This window comes from Amphibalanus amphitrite, unplaced genomic scaffold, assembly GCF_019059575.1.
Source record: "Amphibalanus amphitrite isolate SeventyFive unplaced genomic scaffold, NRLGWU_Aamphi_draft 000041F_arrow, whole genome shotgun sequence".
Classification (NCBI taxonomy): Eukaryota; Metazoa; Arthropoda; class Thecostraca; order Balanomorpha; family Balanidae; genus Amphibalanus; species Amphibalanus amphitrite.
The window spans coordinates 1,269,216-1,288,257 of record NW_024881537.1 but is presented as its reverse complement, the minus strand read 5'-3'; the positions used below and the strand labels follow the sequence as shown (position 1 = coordinate 1,288,257).

General features: G+C 52.3%; 1 protein-coding gene and 2 long non-coding RNA genes across 7 annotated transcripts; 2 read left to right on the top strand and 1 right to left on the bottom strand.

Moving 5' to 3' along the window:
* Positions 1–1,379: 1,379 nt before the first annotated feature.
* On the top strand, positions 1,380–9,294 carry LOC122375377. Its single transcript, XM_043354734.1, has 3 exons — positions 1,380–1,691; positions 6,409–6,686; positions 8,268–9,294. The coding sequence occupies exons 1-3, from the start codon at positions 1,380–1,382 to the stop codon at positions 8,368–8,370; spliced, it is 693 nt and encodes a 230-aa protein (XP_043210669.1). The 3' UTR covers positions 8,371–9,294.
* A 1,235-nt stretch (positions 9,295–10,529) lies between these two features.
* On the top strand, positions 10,530–17,652 carry LOC122375863. Its single transcript, XR_006255478.1, has 2 exons — positions 10,530–11,001; positions 16,389–17,652. It is a non-coding gene; the product is annotated as an uncharacterized LOC122375863 (long non-coding RNA).
* On the bottom strand, positions 12,133–14,958 carry LOC122375853. Of its 5 annotated transcripts, none has more exons than XR_006255475.1 (3): positions 14,910–14,958; positions 13,587–13,704; positions 12,133–13,203 (listed from the first exon to the last, which is right to left on the bottom strand). It is a non-coding gene; the product is annotated as an uncharacterized LOC122375853 (long non-coding RNA). The 5 variants fall into 5 exon arrangements; XR_006255473.1 differs by lacking the exon at positions 14,910–14,958 and adding an exon at positions 14,392–14,605; XR_006255474.1 differs by lacking the exon at positions 14,910–14,958 and adding an exon at positions 14,302–14,385.
* Positions 17,653–19,042: the final 1,390 nt, after the last annotated feature.

Below are 19,042 nucleotides of genomic sequence, written 5' to 3'. Positions count from 1 at the left end.
CTGGCTTAAATGGACGTCGGACGAAACATACTGTTATCTTAATGTGTTGAGGCCATTCAGGGACCCACAGATGATCCATATAATAGGACATAGGCGGCGGAACGGGGAGGGCACCGGGGCACCGTGCCCTCTTTGATTTTGGTATTTTAACATTAGCCCTATGGGCGTTGCATGGGAAGAATGGGACCAAAAGTCGGCAGTGCCCCCCACCCCCTTAATTGAAGGTGTTCCGCCGCTACTGTATGTAATAGGATCACGCTGCAGCCTTGGCAAGACTATCACGAGTGGGACAGGGAGAATAAGAGCACGGATGGACAGAGGGCAACGTGAGCGGGGTCTCGGGTATCACCCCTCCGTCGGCAACACAATGTGTCGGCTTTCGAGTCATGTGCTGTCTCCCCGAGACACACAAGCTTGCAAAGAACGTGAGTCAGTCTGGTTTCAGCTGCGGCGTGAGCAGAAGTGCGTGTGGTGCAATCGAATCGGACTATCCGTGCCGCAGTGATGCCGTGGTGAAGCAAGGCGAAACATTTTGTTATCGGGTCTCCCAGTGTGCTGCCGGTAAATCAGCTGCCTACCAACAGAGACTATGTAGTGAACTATGTGAGACTCTTGGCAGAGGATAGAAAAAGTGAGCGGACAGTCACTGCATGTTAACGTGAAGCAGCGGAAGCGGTGGTTGCAATGTGGTCGAGTGAGGGCATACCAACGATACAAATGCACAATGTGGTTCGGAAGGTAAAGCAAGTCTACGAAAGATTTCGCCGATCGAACAAGGTGTCCGAAAGAATGTGGGAGGGACAAACGAAACAAAGTGTTTCTGAAGCGAGTCTGTTTCGTAAGCTTTTTGACATCGCCCGCTGCCGCTGTTAAGATCGGCGAAGCTGCACCTGTCCGCTTTCAAACCGGGTACCGCCAGCGGAAATAGCATTCCTTCGAGACCAGAGAGGAGTTTGGAAGATGAGACTGGTTGGTGTGGACTACGAGGAGACGAGGAAACGACGTAAGACTGCGAGCCTTAGAATGAGACAGGAGCGGAACGAGGGGAGGGGCGACATGGGTCAAGTTGGTCCTTCCCACCTCCGTACCTATTCCAACGGCGTCAATATCGACGAGACAGGCCAGGTAGACTCGTCGGCAACGACCGACACCATGATGACAGTATTGAAGACGTTACAAGTGAATTTGAGATGAAGGAATGCATCAAAGACTCAAACGATAATGATATGACAAACACTGCACTGGCTGCTGACTGACAGGTATGGTTTATCCAACCGTGCTGTAGCGGCCGTCATCAATGGTTTTTAGATGGATGTCGGTCGCGTAGCGAGCGGCAAAACAGAATTGCTGGTCGACCCGAAAAAAGTATGGAGAGAAAGATGCCGGATGAGACAAGCTGCCAGCTGCACTCGAATGAGCTTGTACTCAGGGAAGTTTTCCAGAACTTGGACGGCAAAACTAGTGGACCCGGATCATTCACGGGGCCGTTGGGCAAGGCAGCCGGCGCCTCCGTGCACCGTCTTTCTCTCGTGAAGTTCCGACCGGTGAGCGGCCCAGAGCTGGATCTGCCGGACAACATCATCGCCGACCTCAGCAGCGACAAACTCCTGCTGTATCAGCTCACCAGAGCCGTGCGGACGGGCAACATCTCCGTTAAGAAGGCCTGCAAGAAAATCGGTCCCCTGAACCATGCAAGGTAGGTAAATGCTAATTGAGCTGAATTCAGTTTGCTATTGAATGGCAAAGCTGCATCTTTTCTGTGTAACCGTTGTCTAAATAGAGGATACTGCCTCGTTTGCATTGCTTACATCCGTATTGACAGCGTCTGTCGACGCTAACAGGCGAAGACGCGCGCGGCTGGTGTTAGTGTCATCAAATGCATTACGCCAAACATGGAGACTGCAACGCCGGACGCTACGATAAATCCCGAACTTCTTTCAGCCGGCGCCGATCGAATTTTCGATGCATGGGGAAAAGAACTGCACCAATGGGCTTCCATAGACACAGGACAAGGAAAATCAGCGGAAGCGCTTGATCTGTTTCTAGTGACACACCCTACTAAACAGCATCTGCTGTCATCCTAAAACATCTAAGTACACTTTCAACTGGTTCCTGATCAATATATAATTGGTCCTTTTTATTCGGTCTCATACATAGGCGGCGGAACGGGGAGGGCACCGGCCACCGGGGAACCGTGCCCCCGTTTGATTTTGGCACTTTAACATTAGCCCTATGGGCGTTGCATGGAAAGAATGGGACCAAAAGTCGTCAGTGCCCCCCCCCGCGCCCCAGTGGCGGTCTCAGCCAACTTCGCCCTAGTGGGGGGGGGGGGGGCATATGTTACCACCCACCTCTAACTCAAAAACTAAGAGGGCTAGAAAGACGCAATAAAAGCATTCGATAGCTCGCAATGCGTACGTTTGAAAGTATTTTGTCATTTTTCACCTTAACCCTATTCCTGGCGGGCTCCGCCGGGACAAGAAACTGGCGGGGGGGGGCCGATTCGGCCCCCCTTCAGATCTCAAAAACTACACATCGCAGCGACAAACGGTAAACGGCATCGGATACGCACGGTCAAGATCTACAATTTTTACTAAGGTCATTTTCAGGTCAGGTCAAAGATGACGTCACAGGGGTCGAAAAAGTCAAAATGGCGGCGCTAGATATGGAGAGAGTTTTTCTCGAATAACTTTCGAATTAGTCAAGATAGGAACACACTAAGGGCATCATCGTGATCCTCTCGTCAATCCGCATCGAATGATATATGATGACCTCGAAAGGTCAAGGTCAAAGGTTGACCTCAGGTCACGTGACCTCGAGGTCATCATGTATATCATTCGATGCGTCTTGACGAGCTGAACACAATGAGACCATCCACGCGTCTGTATCTTGTTCCTGTACGGAGTTATTGGCCAAAAACCTTTGGTGACCTTTGATGACGTCACATGACCTTACGGCTGCCCAACAGCAAAACAGACCTCAAGGTAGTGAAGGTTGATCGTATATGAAGTCATGTATGGTATATGGGGCCATTCCGACCCGTTTTAGTGGTAAAAAACAGACAGGGAGTTGATTTTTCCCCCATTAGCCGCGTTTACATAGGGCTAGTTGCCAGATAGTGGAATTTCCACTAACAGAGGGTTCCCGAGAAATACGCCATGGCCAATATCCTGGACGCAATTCGGTGTGCAGACGAAAATATGCATGTGAGTGCTAGAAATTCGTAAATTACATGATTTCATTGACTTTTTTTGTTAAAAACACGTGATAACAAGCTCAGCAAATCTATTCATGGTGGCTTACGTGGCAAATTGGCTTTCCTTCGTGGGATAATGCCATTTTCATTAGCTCTACTTTGATTAGCGTATGACTGGTGTTCGTGTAAAATAAGCAATTTTCCCTATTTCCTTCATCAATTTGGTAGCTGAAACAGCTACCAATTTACTTCCACTATGACAGTTTCCAGTAACATATGCTACTGATTGGCTAATATTAGCCAATCAGATCTCTGGAGATCCCCGTAGTGCGTTACAACTATGACGCGGCAAAGACATATTTGGACATATCATTTCTGTATTGATATGCCTATCTACATACATTGCATTGGCCTTCCGTGGATAACTTATACGGCCTTGGCGTGGATGTCATGAAGAGAAATATTTTGGTCTAAGGTCAGTGAGACGCTAGTTGCTACTCTTCTATACGCTATGCCCCTTTTCAATATGATTACGGTGTCGTGTTCTGACTGCAGACTCCTGGGGTAAGTTTGTGCAGGTCTCACGGAAGGGGCGAGGGCGCTCTTTCGCTTTTCGATCCAGCAGGCAACAACAATGATTTTTTGTAAGGGAGTATCAATGGAAGTCACAAATTTATTTAAAAGTTGGTAAAGTTGTTTTGGTTTAAAAGCTGGTGCATTTGCCTTGTCAAGGGTATGGAACCTCAATATATTGCTAAGTCTCATATTTCCAGGATGTTGATAGGTATGTTTGGAAAAAGATGTTTTGATAATGTCGAGAAATGTAGCAAGGACTTTTCTATCTTCAAATCAGTTGCTCGCTACAGTTTCATGATTTTAAGGTGTCCATGAAATTATGAGAAAAGGTAAAAAAAAAAAAAATATGAACAAAAATTTCGTTAATTCATGATGCATGATAGAGCAAATAATTTTCTTTCGTTGATTAAAGCAAGGCTTGCGACTGAACCATAATGTGCATTGACTGCTGCGCAGTGTCCCAAAATTTGTAGATGTGGGTGGGAAACGACATCCAAATGCAAATCATTTTCCACTCTCACCTCCAGTTTTCAAGCCCAATTTTCCACTCCCAATTCCACTGAGAAGGAGCAATTGCGGGAATGGTTGTTTTACATGTGCTTTGACACAGTTGCAAAATAGGTACCTTCATACGTATATCATAGAAGTAATTACTGGTTATTATTATTGGAGAATTTTTTTTTGCAGCATTCTCGTCAAGTAAAATACATTATCTTCTTTAAAAGGACCATAGTGTGAGGTGTAAATACAGTCTGTAAGGTTGTCCAGACTAATTGTGCCCCTATTTGTACAGCCTCGGCTGGAGCCGCAGCAGGCGCGCTACGGGGTTCCGGCGCCGACGAGCAGCCGAGCGCAGCAGGCCCGCCACCGGACTCCAGCGCCGACGAGCCACCGGCCGCAGCGGGCGGGCTCCAGGGTTCCAGCATCGATGAGCCGCCGGCCGCAGCAGGCGCGCCACCGGGGTCCGGCGCCGACGAGTAGTCGAGCGTAGCAGGTGCGCCACCGGACTCCAGCGCCGACGAGCCGCCGGCCGCAGCGGGCGCGCCACGGGGGGCCGGTGCCGACGAGCGGCCGAGCGCAGCAGGCGGGCCCCGAGGTTCCAGCGCCGAGCCGCCGGCCGCGGCAGGCGCGCCCCGAGGCTCCAGCGCCGATGAGCCGCCGGCCGCAGCAGGCGCGCTACGGGGGTCCGGCGCCGACGAGCAGTCGAGCGTAGCAGGCGCGCCACTGGACTCAAGCGCCGACGAGCCGCCGGCCGCAGCGGGCGCGCCACGGGGATCCGGTGCCGACGAGTAGTCGAGCGTAGCAGGTGCGCCACTGGACTCCAACGCCGACGAGCCGCCGGCCGCAGCGGGCGGACTCCAGGGTTCCAGCATCGATGAGCCGCCGGCCGCAGCAGGCGCGCCACGGGGGTACGGCGCCGACGAGCAGCCGAGCGCAGCAGGCGCGCTTCTGGACTCCAGCGCCGACGAGCCGCCGGCCGCAGCGGGCGGACTCCAGGGTTCCAGCATCGATGAGCCGCCAGCCGCAGCAGGCGCGCCACCGGGGTCCGGCGCCGACGAGCGGCCGAGCGCAGCAGGCGCGCCACCGGACTCCAGCGCCGACGAGCCGCCGGCCGCAGCGGGCGCGCCACGGGGGGCCGGTGCCGACGAGCGGCCGAGCGCAGCAGGCGGGCCCCGAGGTTCCAGCGCCGAGCCGCCGGCCGCGGCAGGCGCGCCCCGAGGCTCCAGCGCCGATGAGCCGCCGGCCGCAGCAGGCGCGCTACGGGGGTCCGGCGCCGACGAGCAGTCGAGCGTAGCAGGCGCGCCACTGGACTCAAGCGCCGACGAGCCGCCGGCCGCAGCGGGCGCGCCACGGGGATCCGGTGCCGACGAGTAGTCGAGCGTAGCAGGTGCGCCACTGGACTCCAACGCCGACGAGCCGCCGGCCGCAGCGGGCGGACTCCAGGGTTCCAGCATCGATGAGCCGCCGGCCGCAGCAGGCGCGCCACGGGGGTACGGCGCCGACGAGCAGCCGAGCGCAGCAGGCGCGCTTCTGGACTCCAGCGCCGACGAGCCGCCGGCCGCAGCGGGCGGACTCCAGGGTTCCAGCATCGATGAGCCGCCAGCCGCAGCAGGCGCGCCACCGGGGTCCGGCGCCGACGAGCGGCCGAGCGCAGCAGGCGCGCTACTGGACTCCAGCGCCGATGAGCCGCCGGCCGCAGCAGGCGCGCCACGGGGGTCGGTGCCGACGAGCAGCCGAGCGCAGCAGGCGGGCCCCGAGGTTCCAGCGCCGAGCCGCCGGCCGCGGCAGGCGCGCCCCGAGGCTCCAGCGCCGTTGAGCCGCCGGCCGCAGCAGGCGCGCTACGGGGGTCCGGCGCCGACGAGCAGTCGAGCGTAGCAGGCGCGCCACTGGACTCAAGCGCCGACGAGCCGCCGGCCGCAGCGGGCGTACTCCAGGGTTCCAGCATCGATGAGCCGCCAGCCGCAGCGGGCGGGCTCCAGGGTTCCAGCATCGATGAGCCGCCAGCCGCAGCAGGCGCGCCACCGGGGTCCGGCGCCGACGAGCAGCCGAGCGCAGCACGCGCGCTTCTGGACTCCAGCGCGGACGAGCCGCCGGCCGCAGCGGGCGCGCCACGGGGATCCGGTGCCGACGAGTAGTCGAGAGTAGCAGGTGCGCCACTGGACTCCAACGCCGACGAGCCGCCGGCCGCAGCGGGCGGACTCCAGGGTTCCAGCGCCGACGAGCTGACGGCCGTAGCGAGCGCGCTCCAGGATTCACGCACCGACGAGCCGCCGGCCGCAGCAGGCGCGCTACTGGACTCCAGCGCCGACGAGCCGCCGGCCGGAGCGGGCCGGCTCCAAGATCCACGCACCGACGAGCCGCGGGCCGCCGCGGCCGGCCTCCATACGGAGGACGACACAACATCACCGTTCAGGTAATCCGCGCTCCAGCTGCAAGGCGCGGCCGACTCGGGGTAAAGCGGACGTACAGAGGTACGAATCACTCTCCGCCCACCCCCGCCAGCCGCGCCTACTGAAAATGGGCCGCGCAGCCCTTAGCAAAATGTCTAGGCGTATTGCATTTGAAGCAAATAACCTCTGCAGCACTTGTCTGCTGTCGATCCTTACTGGGCTTGGTACATTCCCTACGCCAGTGTCCCTCCAGGCCACAGTTCGGACACGGCCCCGGCGGTGAACGTCTGTGAGTCCTTTCCTGTCGTCCTGCCTGGAGTGCATCCACCTTCTTCTCCAGATTCGCCACAACCAGGGACAGCTTGGATACCTCATCCTCCAGGCGGTGCTCTTGAGACTGTTCCTCAATATGACGTACACGAGGTCCCATTACCTGCTCCAGCTGTCGAGCTCTTTGCAGTAGGTCCCTGTAACTTTCTGTTTCCTTCAGGGTCAGTAGCAACTGCACTCTCATAGCTTCATCAACATTGTTCAGAAATGTGGAGCGACAAACAGTTCCCAACTGTTCTTCACTGAAGGCAGCATATGCTTTCCTGCTAAGGCTCTTCAAAGCCTCGCCATACTGCATGACAGTTTCTCCAGGCATGCGTGAACGCTTGGACAGCATGATGGCATAATCTGTAGGGAGAGCTGGTGTATGATACTCAGCTTTGAGCGCCTTTTTCAGTGTGTGAATGTCAGTACACTCCATGGCAGGCAACTGGCGATAAAAATCAAAAGCTGGTCCAGTCAGGCAGGCAGGGAGCTGCAGGAACTGCTTTTGTTCTGACCACTCATTGGCTTTTGACACCACTTCAAAATGGGCCAAGAATCTTTCCACATCACCAGATCCATTAAATCTGTCTGGCTTAACAGGGGCACACGCCATGTCCTGTGTCCGTGGCTCCTTGGCCGCTACTTTAAAGAGAGTGCTTGAACTTTTTCCTCCACGCTATCACAAAAACTCATTGACTTGCTGGAATTCTGCCACCTCAAGCGTCTTCGGAAGCAAGAAAGGGTTCTAGACTGGGTTGAATGGCTGCCTCCAAATGTGAGAAACTGTTCACTCAGAAATACAAGTATATTCAACCCAGTCGACGCTGTGGGCAAAGCGGGACAAACAGATAGTTAGAACACTTCCCAACAATGCCAACCACCGCATGCAAGCAATGCAAGGCGCTGCCATCGCATTCGCTTAGCATGCCAGATTAATCCAAAGTGGACGTGCAAACATGCCAACAGTACATGCTCCAGCCCAGGCCGTACAAATAGGGGCACAATTAGTCTGGACAACCTTACAGACTGTATTTACACCTCACACTATGGTTCTTATAAAGAAGATAATGTATTTTACTTGACGAGAATGCTGCAAAAAAATCCTCCAATAATAATAACCAGTAATTACTTCTATGATATACATATGAAGGTACCTATTTTGCAACTGTGTCAAAGCACAAAAGAACAGCATTCTGACAGCTCACTGTGTTATGTTGAAATGGCAAGTTTGGTTAAACTTCGTCAGTGCTGAACTTTGATTTTAATGGCTAATTATTTTGTCATTTCAGAGTGTTAATGGAAACAGACGATACTGAACTGGGGCCGGACGCGGCAGGCGACGTACGCTGTGTTGCGCTGGGCAAAACAGTCCAAGATGCTGGTAGCGGGTGAAATACGCAGCTGCTCGTCGTCTCCTAGAGCGCCGCGGACGCCGTGGACTGCGCCATCAAAGTCGACGAAAAGTCGGCTCCAGCAGCCGACCGTCTCAAACTACTCGGAGCCACCCCCTCAACCTGCTCCTTCACTTCGGGGCCCATTGCCGCAGTCTCCGCTCCCGAGTGCGCCCGGGATCCAGCAGCTTCGCAAGCTGACAGCGCGGGGCTGGGGACTAGAGGAACGACAGCTCTGCGCTGTAGCGTCTGGATACGTCCGTGGAGTGCTGGTGCACGCGGCCGCCACCTGGCTCCTGGTGACGCCACAATCCCACGTGGAACTTCTCCAGAGGGAGATGCGGGCGGTGACCCGTATATCACCGGCTGCCCCTTGTTTACCCCCAGCCCACGCAGTGACGGCGGAGTCCGGACTGATGCCGGTGCCCGCTGGCCGCCCGGCGAGACGTGCTGGTAGCGAAGCTCTTCGCCAAGGCGCACGCGCTCCCCGAGGGCAAGCCCTCAGGACTATCGCGGAAGATGGGCCGCCCAGCCGACTGAAGTCGATGACGGGCTGGCGTGGGGTGGGGCACGAAACCTGGCGAGCGGCTGGGATCGCCCTGCCGCTCGACCCCGCTGGTTGCATGCCAGTGCTCCGCCGAGGGAGGTGGCCGCCTTCCCAGACTTCACCTTCAGGCTGGACATCGGGACACTGCAGCGCGACGCCTCGGCTGATGAACTACACCTGGCGGCACAGCGACACTTGGCCACCCTCCCCAGCAAGCCATCAGGGTATGAACTGACGCATCGGCGGAAGCGGGAGTCCGCAGCGGAGAAGCCTTCGTGGAGTGTACACGGGTGTGGGAAATGAATGCTAAGTGTATCCAAATTGAAGGCACTGCTCTCGAATGATATAAATACTAGAGATGTCAATCGGATGCCAATTTTTTGGTATACCGATACCAAACCGATACCAACTTGGTATTTGGTATTTCAATCCTAATGTACTTGGTATTTTGTTGGTATTATGAACCCTCACTTATGTATAAGAGGCTGAGAAATTGGTTAAAAGTCGGTATTTCCCTCATGTTATGAAGTTGGTTCGGTATCGGTATTTCTTCACGGTTTATGTTGGTATTTGGTTTGGAATTGGTATTCATATTTTCTATAATTGACATCACTAATAAATACTGAACAGCTTTGGATTGTTTGTATTCCAAATGTTTACTTTCAGGACGAGTACTCCTTGTCATTCGGTCGTCAACTCCTCTCTCCGACTCCGGCTTAGCGCAGGCACGTATAACCTAGAATTTGGCCGAGGGGGGGAGGGAGCGGAGGAATCCCGTAGAGAGAGCCTCCTACCTACAGAGGGCCCTCTACCCGAGGAGTCAGAGGGGCCCTAGTGGTCAGACACAGACACTAGCGGTTATTCACAGGAGGCCCCATGTAGTAAATTGAAGGACCCTGGGTGGCAGGCGACGGAGTCGGAGAGCCTTGATTGTCCTGACGTAATTTTTTGGGGGATTCCCATTAATTTCGTTCGTCTCCGACGTGATTTTGGCCAACGTGGGCCTTCTGCCAGCATGAGCCCTGAAAACCCCTACAGGGAGGCGCACCCCGTCCGTCCCCCCTTCTGTACGTCCCCGGTCGGTCCAGCGGCTCCACACGCGCCTACCGACACACAAGAAACTCTTGCCATTATGTTTGCTTCTGACGCAATCATGACAGAATTACGCTCTATTGATATGCATGCTGCCATTGCTTTGGAGTCGGTCTTTTGAATTTCTGCGTTTTTTTTTTTTTTTTTTTTGATCGGCTCCACTCTCCAGACAGCTGGCTCAGCCTGATCGACCAGAGCAATGCGACACCTATACCAACTTGATACCAACCTACTTGGCGGGGTGGTCAATTTATGAAGTGCGAATGCGAAACATGGCAATAGATGGCGGAACGAACAGCATGGGGAAGGCTGGAAACGCATTGAGGAATGAAATCCGTCACTTCCCAGATTTCGAACGCATCCTTAGAGTGCATTACTTTTATGTGCTTGCGTTCGGTCTTGGGATTTCTCAGCAGATGTCGCCAACAGTAGAGAGATTGATCTAGAATGTCTCGTTATCGGAAAAGTATGGTAGCCATACACCAAATGGTTTTTGTGTATAGCTACCATATTACTTCCGATATGACTGTTGACATTACTGCCGATATGACGGAGCAGTGCATTGGCAATATGCCAAGGGCAGTAACATGCCGTCAGTCACGTCAGTCATCGGCCTTGGCTATCTGTAAGAATCTTGGCAGGAATCTTGGCCTTTTCTTGGACCCATAGCCTCGGCCTTCGACCAATCATATCGCCGAATTCGCAGGCGGTGAGAGACAAATACGGCGTGCCAAAGACATATTGGGTGTCTCAAAATCACTGAGAACTCTATAGCTCAAAACTTAAGCCCTGCACTCTTTTAGATCTACCCCGTTGAGTGGCATTCTTGTGAAAATTATGTAAAGATATTTATCAGAATAAGGTAGAAGTGTAGGGGGTGGCAGGTGAGGTGCAGAAGAAGAAGAAGTTGTACCTATCCAGTAATTTTATCTTGATTTGTGGACTAGACGAAGACTAGATTTTGATGAAGAAATCGACAAACTTAAACTGCAGGTAAGGTGTTGGTTTGTCATGCCGATTGTCTTGAAACCCTTTCCTTTTAATCTTTCAATTAAAATCATCAACTCCTATCCAAACCACCAAAGAGCCGACAGATCTCACTCAGTCCAAATTTTCGTTCAGAGGCCAGTTTTACTTTACCCGATTTACCAACAAAAATAGCTGCCTGGAATTTTTCTCCTCATATATCCATTCCACGTAGGTACAACATACAGAGGGTAAACGCGATAGACATGTAAGCAGGGAGGGCTTCACCATTTACACTCCATATATGAATTAGCCTTTAGGCAAAATAATCCGGCAGGTGGCTATTTTCTGTTTGTAAAACTGGCCTCAGATGGAGTGCTATCATTTGATTTACCATCACACGATCAGGCATCAACAAAGTTTGTGGTTTTAGAATCTTGAAAAACTTTCTTGGGAGTGGCACTTTGTAGACATCCGTTCAAGGCCGTATATTAGGAGGTAAAATCGTCAGGCGGTTTGTTTACATTTGCTCAGCTGACGAAATGACGTCAAAGGTCGTCCACCCTCACGGATCAGGCAGCCGCATGCAGTACAACATGAGGACGTTTTTGGGAATTGAGACGACTTTAGCGATATTGAACGATTAGATTACGTTATACCAGCTTCTACAAACCTGCAAACCGGTTTATGCTAATGTGGTGCCACAAAAACTAGTGTGGAAGGAGTTTATATTGATGCATTATCGGCTGGAAAAACACCGTAACTTCGACCGTAGCCGACTGAGCCAACATTGACCTATGCTTGGTTATGGGTCAGCATAGTTGCCAGAGTGTCATAATTTACGCGGATTTGAACAACAACTATAGCATTAGACGTACGATTACGAGGTTTTGCTCACAACAGTTAGGTATACCGAGCAGAGCATATACCCGGCCGGGGCACCAGCGCCGAAACTGAAGCGTGAACGGTGGCCTGCGACAGGAACGCATATGGCTGCCAGTGATACGGTATGTGGTGGCGCATCGGATGCAGCCCTGCCACTTTCGGTCCAGAACTGGCTGCCATTCGTTGGTCCCAGTCCAGCTGCCTCAATCGGTCCCGGTTTAGACGCCTTTGCCGGCCCCGGTTCAGACGTCTCAGGCTTTCCCGGTCCGGAAGTCTCAACTCAAACTTTATTGAACAATCTTATCGACATTAGCTTGGTAGAAAACACAAAACAGTAAGACAGAACAAACGAGCAAACTCAAGCAGCACTTCAAAATGACGATAGGTACACACAAACATCAGCGTGTTTCAGCAGCATCCACGCGTCGCTCCGCGCTGTCTCACAGCACCCCACGGGGTCAAACCACTACGTGGGTTCGTAACACGCTGGCCACAAAACATGGGTTACCAGCGACCAACACAAAACTCTGAGAGCAGGGGTCCATCCAACCTAATTTACAAACACAGCAGCCCCGTCAATGGCCATTAGCGCCAACCCCGCCGGCGGCAGTTGGAGCGACAGGCAGGGACAGCGCATGCAACTCGATCGCAAAACCATTCTTCTGGCATTGCTCTGCGTCTATAAAGGAGAATATCCCGCCCTCATCTACCCTTCAGGACCTGGCCGGGGACACTAACGAGACGCGGACATTACCCACTCAGCTGAGCAGTGAGCACCCTTTCGACCGGTCCGGGGCCCAGCTCTCGCCACATGACCGAAGGCTACTGTTAGGGTGCTGTCCTGTCCTGCTGTTCTTTTGCTGTCCTCCATCAGTCGGCTCCGAACCACCAGCCTCGCTGCCGCGCCGGGGTCCGGAGAAGAAGCTGCGCTGAGACGATCTGGAACCATCAGCCGGGCTGTGAGTCCCCACCGCCATGCGGTTGCTGGGACCGGGGCGGTGCAACCAGTACCACACTCGCGTCCTGACTGCGCTTATGTGCTTCTCTCCTCGGAGCAGAGTCCGGCAGCGCAACCTGACTGACCTGAGCACGCCCCGCGCGAGAAGGCGTCTGGCGTGGCGCGCCGGCCTCGACCATCTGTCACACCGCCTCGGGATTCATGATCCAGATCCGATCGAATCGTCAGATTAAAATGTCTCTTGTATGGTAAACACAGATAAAAATCCCTCCTTCTTGAGTCGCAGAAGGCCAGGGAGGCTTGACAGTCTACGGAGGTCGACGACTGAGAAACGCTCCAGCAGCCGCAGTTGGTCAGCTGCTCAGCAACACTCTCCGCCAGCGAAACTGAAAACAAAAACCTTCCATGAAATGCAAATTACGGATGGCTGAAGGATGCATAATACCCAGTAAAACGAATAACTATTCAGTAAACAACAAATGTCACTTCCTTGCTTGGAAAATTGTATTTTAGTCACTAAATGCCATGGCAAAGGAGCTGCCTAAATCGATGAATGGCAGCAACTCACCAAACAACCTGTGTAAAACAGTTTGTTATTGTATGTGACTCAGTAGACACAACCTTTTGACCTTAGCCTGCACTAAATATGATAGCAAATTAGCCATGCTCCATTGTCATTTCCCCTTTGAATTAGGTAATTGTTTTTGGGAGCTGCCACAACTGCACAGATAGGCACATTAACATTGCTCACACACACACATTCACTTACTTGTGAGTTGCTGGGTGATGTGTCGTGCCTTGGTCACCAGTCACAGAATAACTGAAGCCTCCTGGAAAAGCGCTGTAGCTGTTGGCGACTGGCGTCACCACAGCTGGTCGGTGGGACACTGTAAACAAGATGTGACTTTAAACGCTGCTCCAGGTACTTTGGTCATGATCTGTCATAACATAGTTAACATTTCTTCTAATCAAATTAGGGCCTAGGGGAGTTGGAGTGATACTCCTCCATCATACCAATGCGCTAACAAGGATTGAAGAAAACACGAGCCCTAAAACCAATAAAAAACGAACACAAAACATGCCTACTCATTCATAATTATTATTTTTTAATTTGAAAGGAATCCTGTTCACCTAAAAATATTCCGCAAACCACTCACCAATTGCCTGACACCATAGCGCACACAGAAGTTTGAGGCCTGTGAAGGCTGTGCAATATTATATGTGTAGATCAAGATGAAGTACAGTGAGACGTGAGTCAGTAGGTTTTAAGTTGTAGGTTGGTAGATTGTAGGCTTTAAATTGTAGGTTTTCAGTTAGTAGGTTGTAAGTTTGTAGATTGTAGGTTGGCAGGTTGAAAGTTTTTGGTTAATAGGTAAGGTTAGGTCAGGTTAGATTTTTATCTTCACTGTACTTCATCTTCACATTTACCGGCTGTGCGGACTGCAGGCATGTTGGACCGGATCTTTGTAATGCAAAGCACTCACTCATTCTAAAAGTACTGGTTGTCAAAGACAGAAGAGAAGCGGATGGCTCCCCCGCGGATGTCCAGATACTTATCAATTATGGCAGCTTACATGAGTTACAGAAGCAATTGCAGCTTCCTTTGTCCGTCTAGGCTTTAGACAATTGACCACACTTAAAACAAACAAACATGCAATTTTGTTTGGTATTGGAATACATACCAATATTTCTACGTTTACAAATGTATATGATAATTCTTATTAACTACTTGCTGGTAATAATCAGGAAAAAAACCTCAGAAATGCCAGACAGAAAAGTATCAAATAACAACTTACAATTGATATCAATTGAAATACACAAATTTGCAAGCAGAAGATTGTAACACGCGCGCAATAAATGTAAAAAATAGCTAAATTTCTGCTTCAATTCCTTAAACCACTGTCATAAATCGTAATTCCCAACTAATTCACTGCTACGATAGAACTCAAAGACTACAAGTTCTTAGGTGTTGTAACCTTTACAACATGTAGAAAATGTCTTATTAAACCATTTGAGACCAAAAACGTTCCACTTCATCCCGTTTTAGTTGAGAAAACAGCAAAGAAAGTGGACAACCTTTGACGTCATTTACCTTCTGATTGGCCCAAAAAGCCTTCCCTATGGCGCAACATAGAAACGATGACCCCCTGCATCCGTTGAGATTCTGCTAGAGCAATAGCATCGCGCTCAAGCCAGCCAAATTTTAGACTGCCAACACAAGAAAAAAATGTTTGGTTAATCAGATTTCAGGCTTCAAAATATTAGGTAAAGCATCAATAGGCATTTAATTCAATTCTGGTGGTAAAAATCATGACCATATGTTGGCATGACATCAATTTTAATTTGTTGTGGTACAACTTGTATATTGAGGCTTGAAGATGCTCAAATAGATGATATTTTTGATGCGTGTGTTGATGAAGACTGAAGTCCAATGAAAATAAAAAGCAGAAATTATCCTGACCTTACCTTCCCTACTAACCTTCAACCTCCAACCTATCAGCCTACAAACCACCGTTCAGACTTCATCTACACGCAGGTTTAACATTTTATGATAAAGTAAAAAATGCTCAGCTTGTAATCCAATGTCTTTCAAAACCAATTGGCCTTTTTGGCCTTGCAAATGGTAAACGGAGAGAGAGAGAGAGAGAGAGAGAGAGAGAGAGAGAGAGAGAGAGAGAGAGAGAGAGAGAGAGAGAGAGAGAGGGAGAGGGAGAGGGAGAGGGAGAGGGAGAGGGAGAGGGAGAGGGAGAGGGAGAGGGAGAGGGAGAGGGAGAGGGAGAGGGAGAGGGAGAGGGAGAGGGAGAGGGAGAGGGAGAGGGAGAGGGAGAGGGAGAGGGAGAGGGAGAGGGAGAGGGAGAGGGAGAGGGAGAGGGAGAGGGAGAGGGAGAGGGAGAGGGAGAGGGAGAGGGAGAGGGAGAGGGAGAGGGAGAGGGAGAGGGAGAGGGAGAGGGAGAGGGAGAGGGAGAGGGAGAGGGAGAGGGAGAGGGAGAGGGAGAGGGAGAGGGAGAGGGAGAGGGAGAGGAGAGAGAGAGAGAGAGAGAGAGAGAGAGAGAGAGAGAGAGAGAGAGAGAGAGAGAGAGAGAGAGAGTTACCTAACTCTATCATGTACAAACTGTTTTGAGAAAATAGCACTGTGTTTTATCCTGGCTTCATGACTCTCTAACGCTCCTTGAAACACCTGCTTGTTTTCTGACAATTGGTGATACAGAGAGGGTCTGCATTAATGTCCAAGTATGGTCATTTAGGATCAATTTTTGGTGCCCTCGTTTGATATTATTCCATCAGCCTTAGTTTGCCCAACTGACATGCGCTGAATTTGTCGCATGTGACGTTACACCTGACGTGCGCCGAAATTTTAGGTGGAACCCTGCCACTACGCCAAACATAAGTTATGGCATGATCACTGCTCAGTTGCGCAGGTTCACCAGAACAGCTTCATGGGTGCAAAATGACCACCGCAGCGCCCGTAAACCCTAATAAACAAACAAGCAAACATCAGTTGCGCAGTTAATGCCAATTTTTACAATTTTGATTGTCTACATTATGTACTGATATTGTTTGGTCTTTTCAGGACTCGTGGCGCTGCTCGCCTCCTCGCCAATGCGAATGCGTTCTCTGAGGATAACCCGCCCAAGGCTACCATGGCGAAGCCACGCCACCGCGCCGGCTATAGACTCACGGCCTGAAGCGAGTTTGGGCGCGACGGCTGGCGAGCCAAGGCGGCGGAAAGTCGTCTGGCGGAGCTCCCGTCTGAGGCGAGCTTGATCTGGTCAGACAGCTCCGCCACCGATGGTGTGCTAGATGGAGGAGGAGGGGCCACCCCCCCCCCCCGAACCGCGACATCCGAGAGGTGCGTGTCGCGGCAGGCGCCCTCTGCTCTAGCACGCGCGGCGAGCTATTCGCCCTAAGAGCGGTGTTGGAGGAGCTGGCCGGACGGATGGTACCGGTCGATATGGGTCGACCGCCGTCTATCCCAACGGTAGCGCCAATCGACGTGGGCACTATCTACAAGGCAGGCGCGCGCGCGCGACAGGCGCGCCACGGCAGGCGCGCGCGCGACGCTGCGCGCGCCTGGCAGCGGAGCTGGCCGGACGGATGGTACCGGTCGATATGGGTCGACCGCTGTCCTGGCTCCGTCCTGGAGGCCGACCGTGCAGTCGTTATCGACATCCGCCAGTACCTGCTCTGCATCGGCCGCCTCCCGAGGCCGGATGCCCACAATGCAACGACGTGGAGTGCCCTGCTGCCCGATGCCGCGTCTGCCGCGAAGAGGCTGGCACTCCACGGTATGTGCTGTTGCGATGCGCGGCGCTGGCGGCGTTGCGACAAAGAGCCTCGGCAGCTGAACTGCTTCAAGCGACGTAACGATATCTGCCCTCCCCTCCCCTATCGAGCCGCGTGGGTGTGGACGGACGGGTCGGCAGACGCGAGAACCTGCAGCGAAGGAGCTGGGGTCTACGGGGAGTAGCAGGACGAATGGACTGATGAGCCGCGTGTCCCGGCCGGTCCATTCTGCTGTTCCAGCTCCAGGACCGGCCGCGCCGTCGCCACCCGTCCGGCGTCAGTGGAGGACCGCTCATCAGCTGTCGATTTTCATCAGTTTCGTTTGGACCACTGTTCGGGCTCCTGTCAGTGCCGACATTGGGTTGGGCGGAGTCCTACCGATGAATGCCGCGAGTGCTGCAACATTGGCTCGGTACATCTCGGTACATTTTCCCGAGTCTGGTGTGGCTACGGGGAGACGGATTTGGTGACCCTGGCTGCCGCCGTGAGAACCATCCAGAACCGTACGGCTATGCTGCGGCAGCGGCTGAAAGGAACGCAACAACAATAACTACAACAGCAGCTGCTAATGAAAGGGGAAATCATGGAGCCGGATGACCCGGCACATGGCGCTCAGCCAGCTGAGAATAAGAGCAGCTATCAAATCGCCAGCAGGGTGCTGCGGCTGGTAACTGACGACCTTGGTAGAGAGAGCGCCTCCGCTGATGCGGATGAAACTACCCCCTCTCGGGTTTGTTTGACGCCGTCTCCGCTGGGCCGGCTGGCGACCGCGACATTTCTTGTGCAGTGACTCGTAACTATGTTCACCAAACTTTTAAAACTCCTCACGGTGGCATCTTTAAAGAATGTTTGCCTTGTACACTGCTGCAATGTCTTATGTAGGCATATTGTAGGTACAGTCTAAACAAGTGTGGAATGCTTTGTTGTGCTTGTTCTGTATTTCGTTTGCTATTTATCACGGTGACTATAATTTATTTTGACCAACCCTTGCCTTGTTACAATTTTAGTGGATGGCTTCTGAACTGCTGTTTGCATTATAGATGTTGCTAGTGCGTAGACGCCAAAGATTACTTTATACCTATTGACGCGCCAGATAAAGGAGGTGAAGTATTCCTCTCATCTATACCTACGAAATTCCTTTATGTGTGTTTTGTAATCGATATTGGCGGTTTTCTTATGTGATGCGGTGTAGAGCGTGGCTGAGGAAGGCGATGTTTAAAGTTGCTAGTTATTTTTCAATACATCTATGATCGGACTGTCGTGCTTGCTGTAGGTCGGACTTCCGTTCTTGATGGTGATTGGACGCACGTGCCGGAAGTTCACAACAATGCGGCTTTCGATTATAGTATAGATTTAGATGCTTTTAAAGTGTTTGTATGCGTAGTCCTGAGTTTCGAGATATTATCATTGCGGGCTCCTTGCCAACAGATTGTCCACTTCTGTGTCCAGTACTCATCCCACTCACGAGGCTCAGTTGTGTTTGCCAACCCCTATACGGAAACTTTGGCGAGATAACTGACTACTACTGAAATTTTAAGAAGCGTGGGCAGTAGGGCATAACGAACGGTCCTCAGGTTCAGCAGCCGCGGAGCACCTTCAATTAAGGGGGGGGGGGCACCGCCGACTTTTGGTCCCATTCTTTCCATGCAGTGCCCATAGGGCTAATGTTAAAATGCCAAAATCAAAGGGGGCACGGTGCCCCGGTGCCCTCCCCGTTCCGCCGCCTATGCTCAGGTTATTTCTGACCTGACAGGCTCAGGGAGGATTGCTCTTTGTTGTTTTTCTCCGATGAACCCTCTTGCTGCACACTGGCTGATCCAAGGGATGGAAGGGACGGGGGGGGGGCGCAGACGTAAGAAAAAAAAAGACAATGTTCTTTCCCTAGCGCACGAAATCAATTCTTAAATGAAAATAAAACGAATAAGCTTCCGTTAAGAAGCC

Bases quoted from the DNA above. Each gene is read 5' to 3' on its own strand.
- LOC122375377 (XM_043354734.1), top strand. From the start codon at position 1,380: ATGCCGGATGAGACAAGCTGCCAGCTGCACTCGAATGAGCTTGTACTC. The intron at 1,692-6,408 runs GCAAGGTAGGTA...GCCGACGAGTAG, and splicing joins AAATCGGTCCCCTGAACCAT to TCGAGAGTAGCAGGTGCGCC. The intron at 6,687-8,267 runs GTAATCCGCGCT...TTGTCATTTCAG, and splicing joins GACACAACATCACCGTTCAG to AGTGTTAATGGAAACAGACG.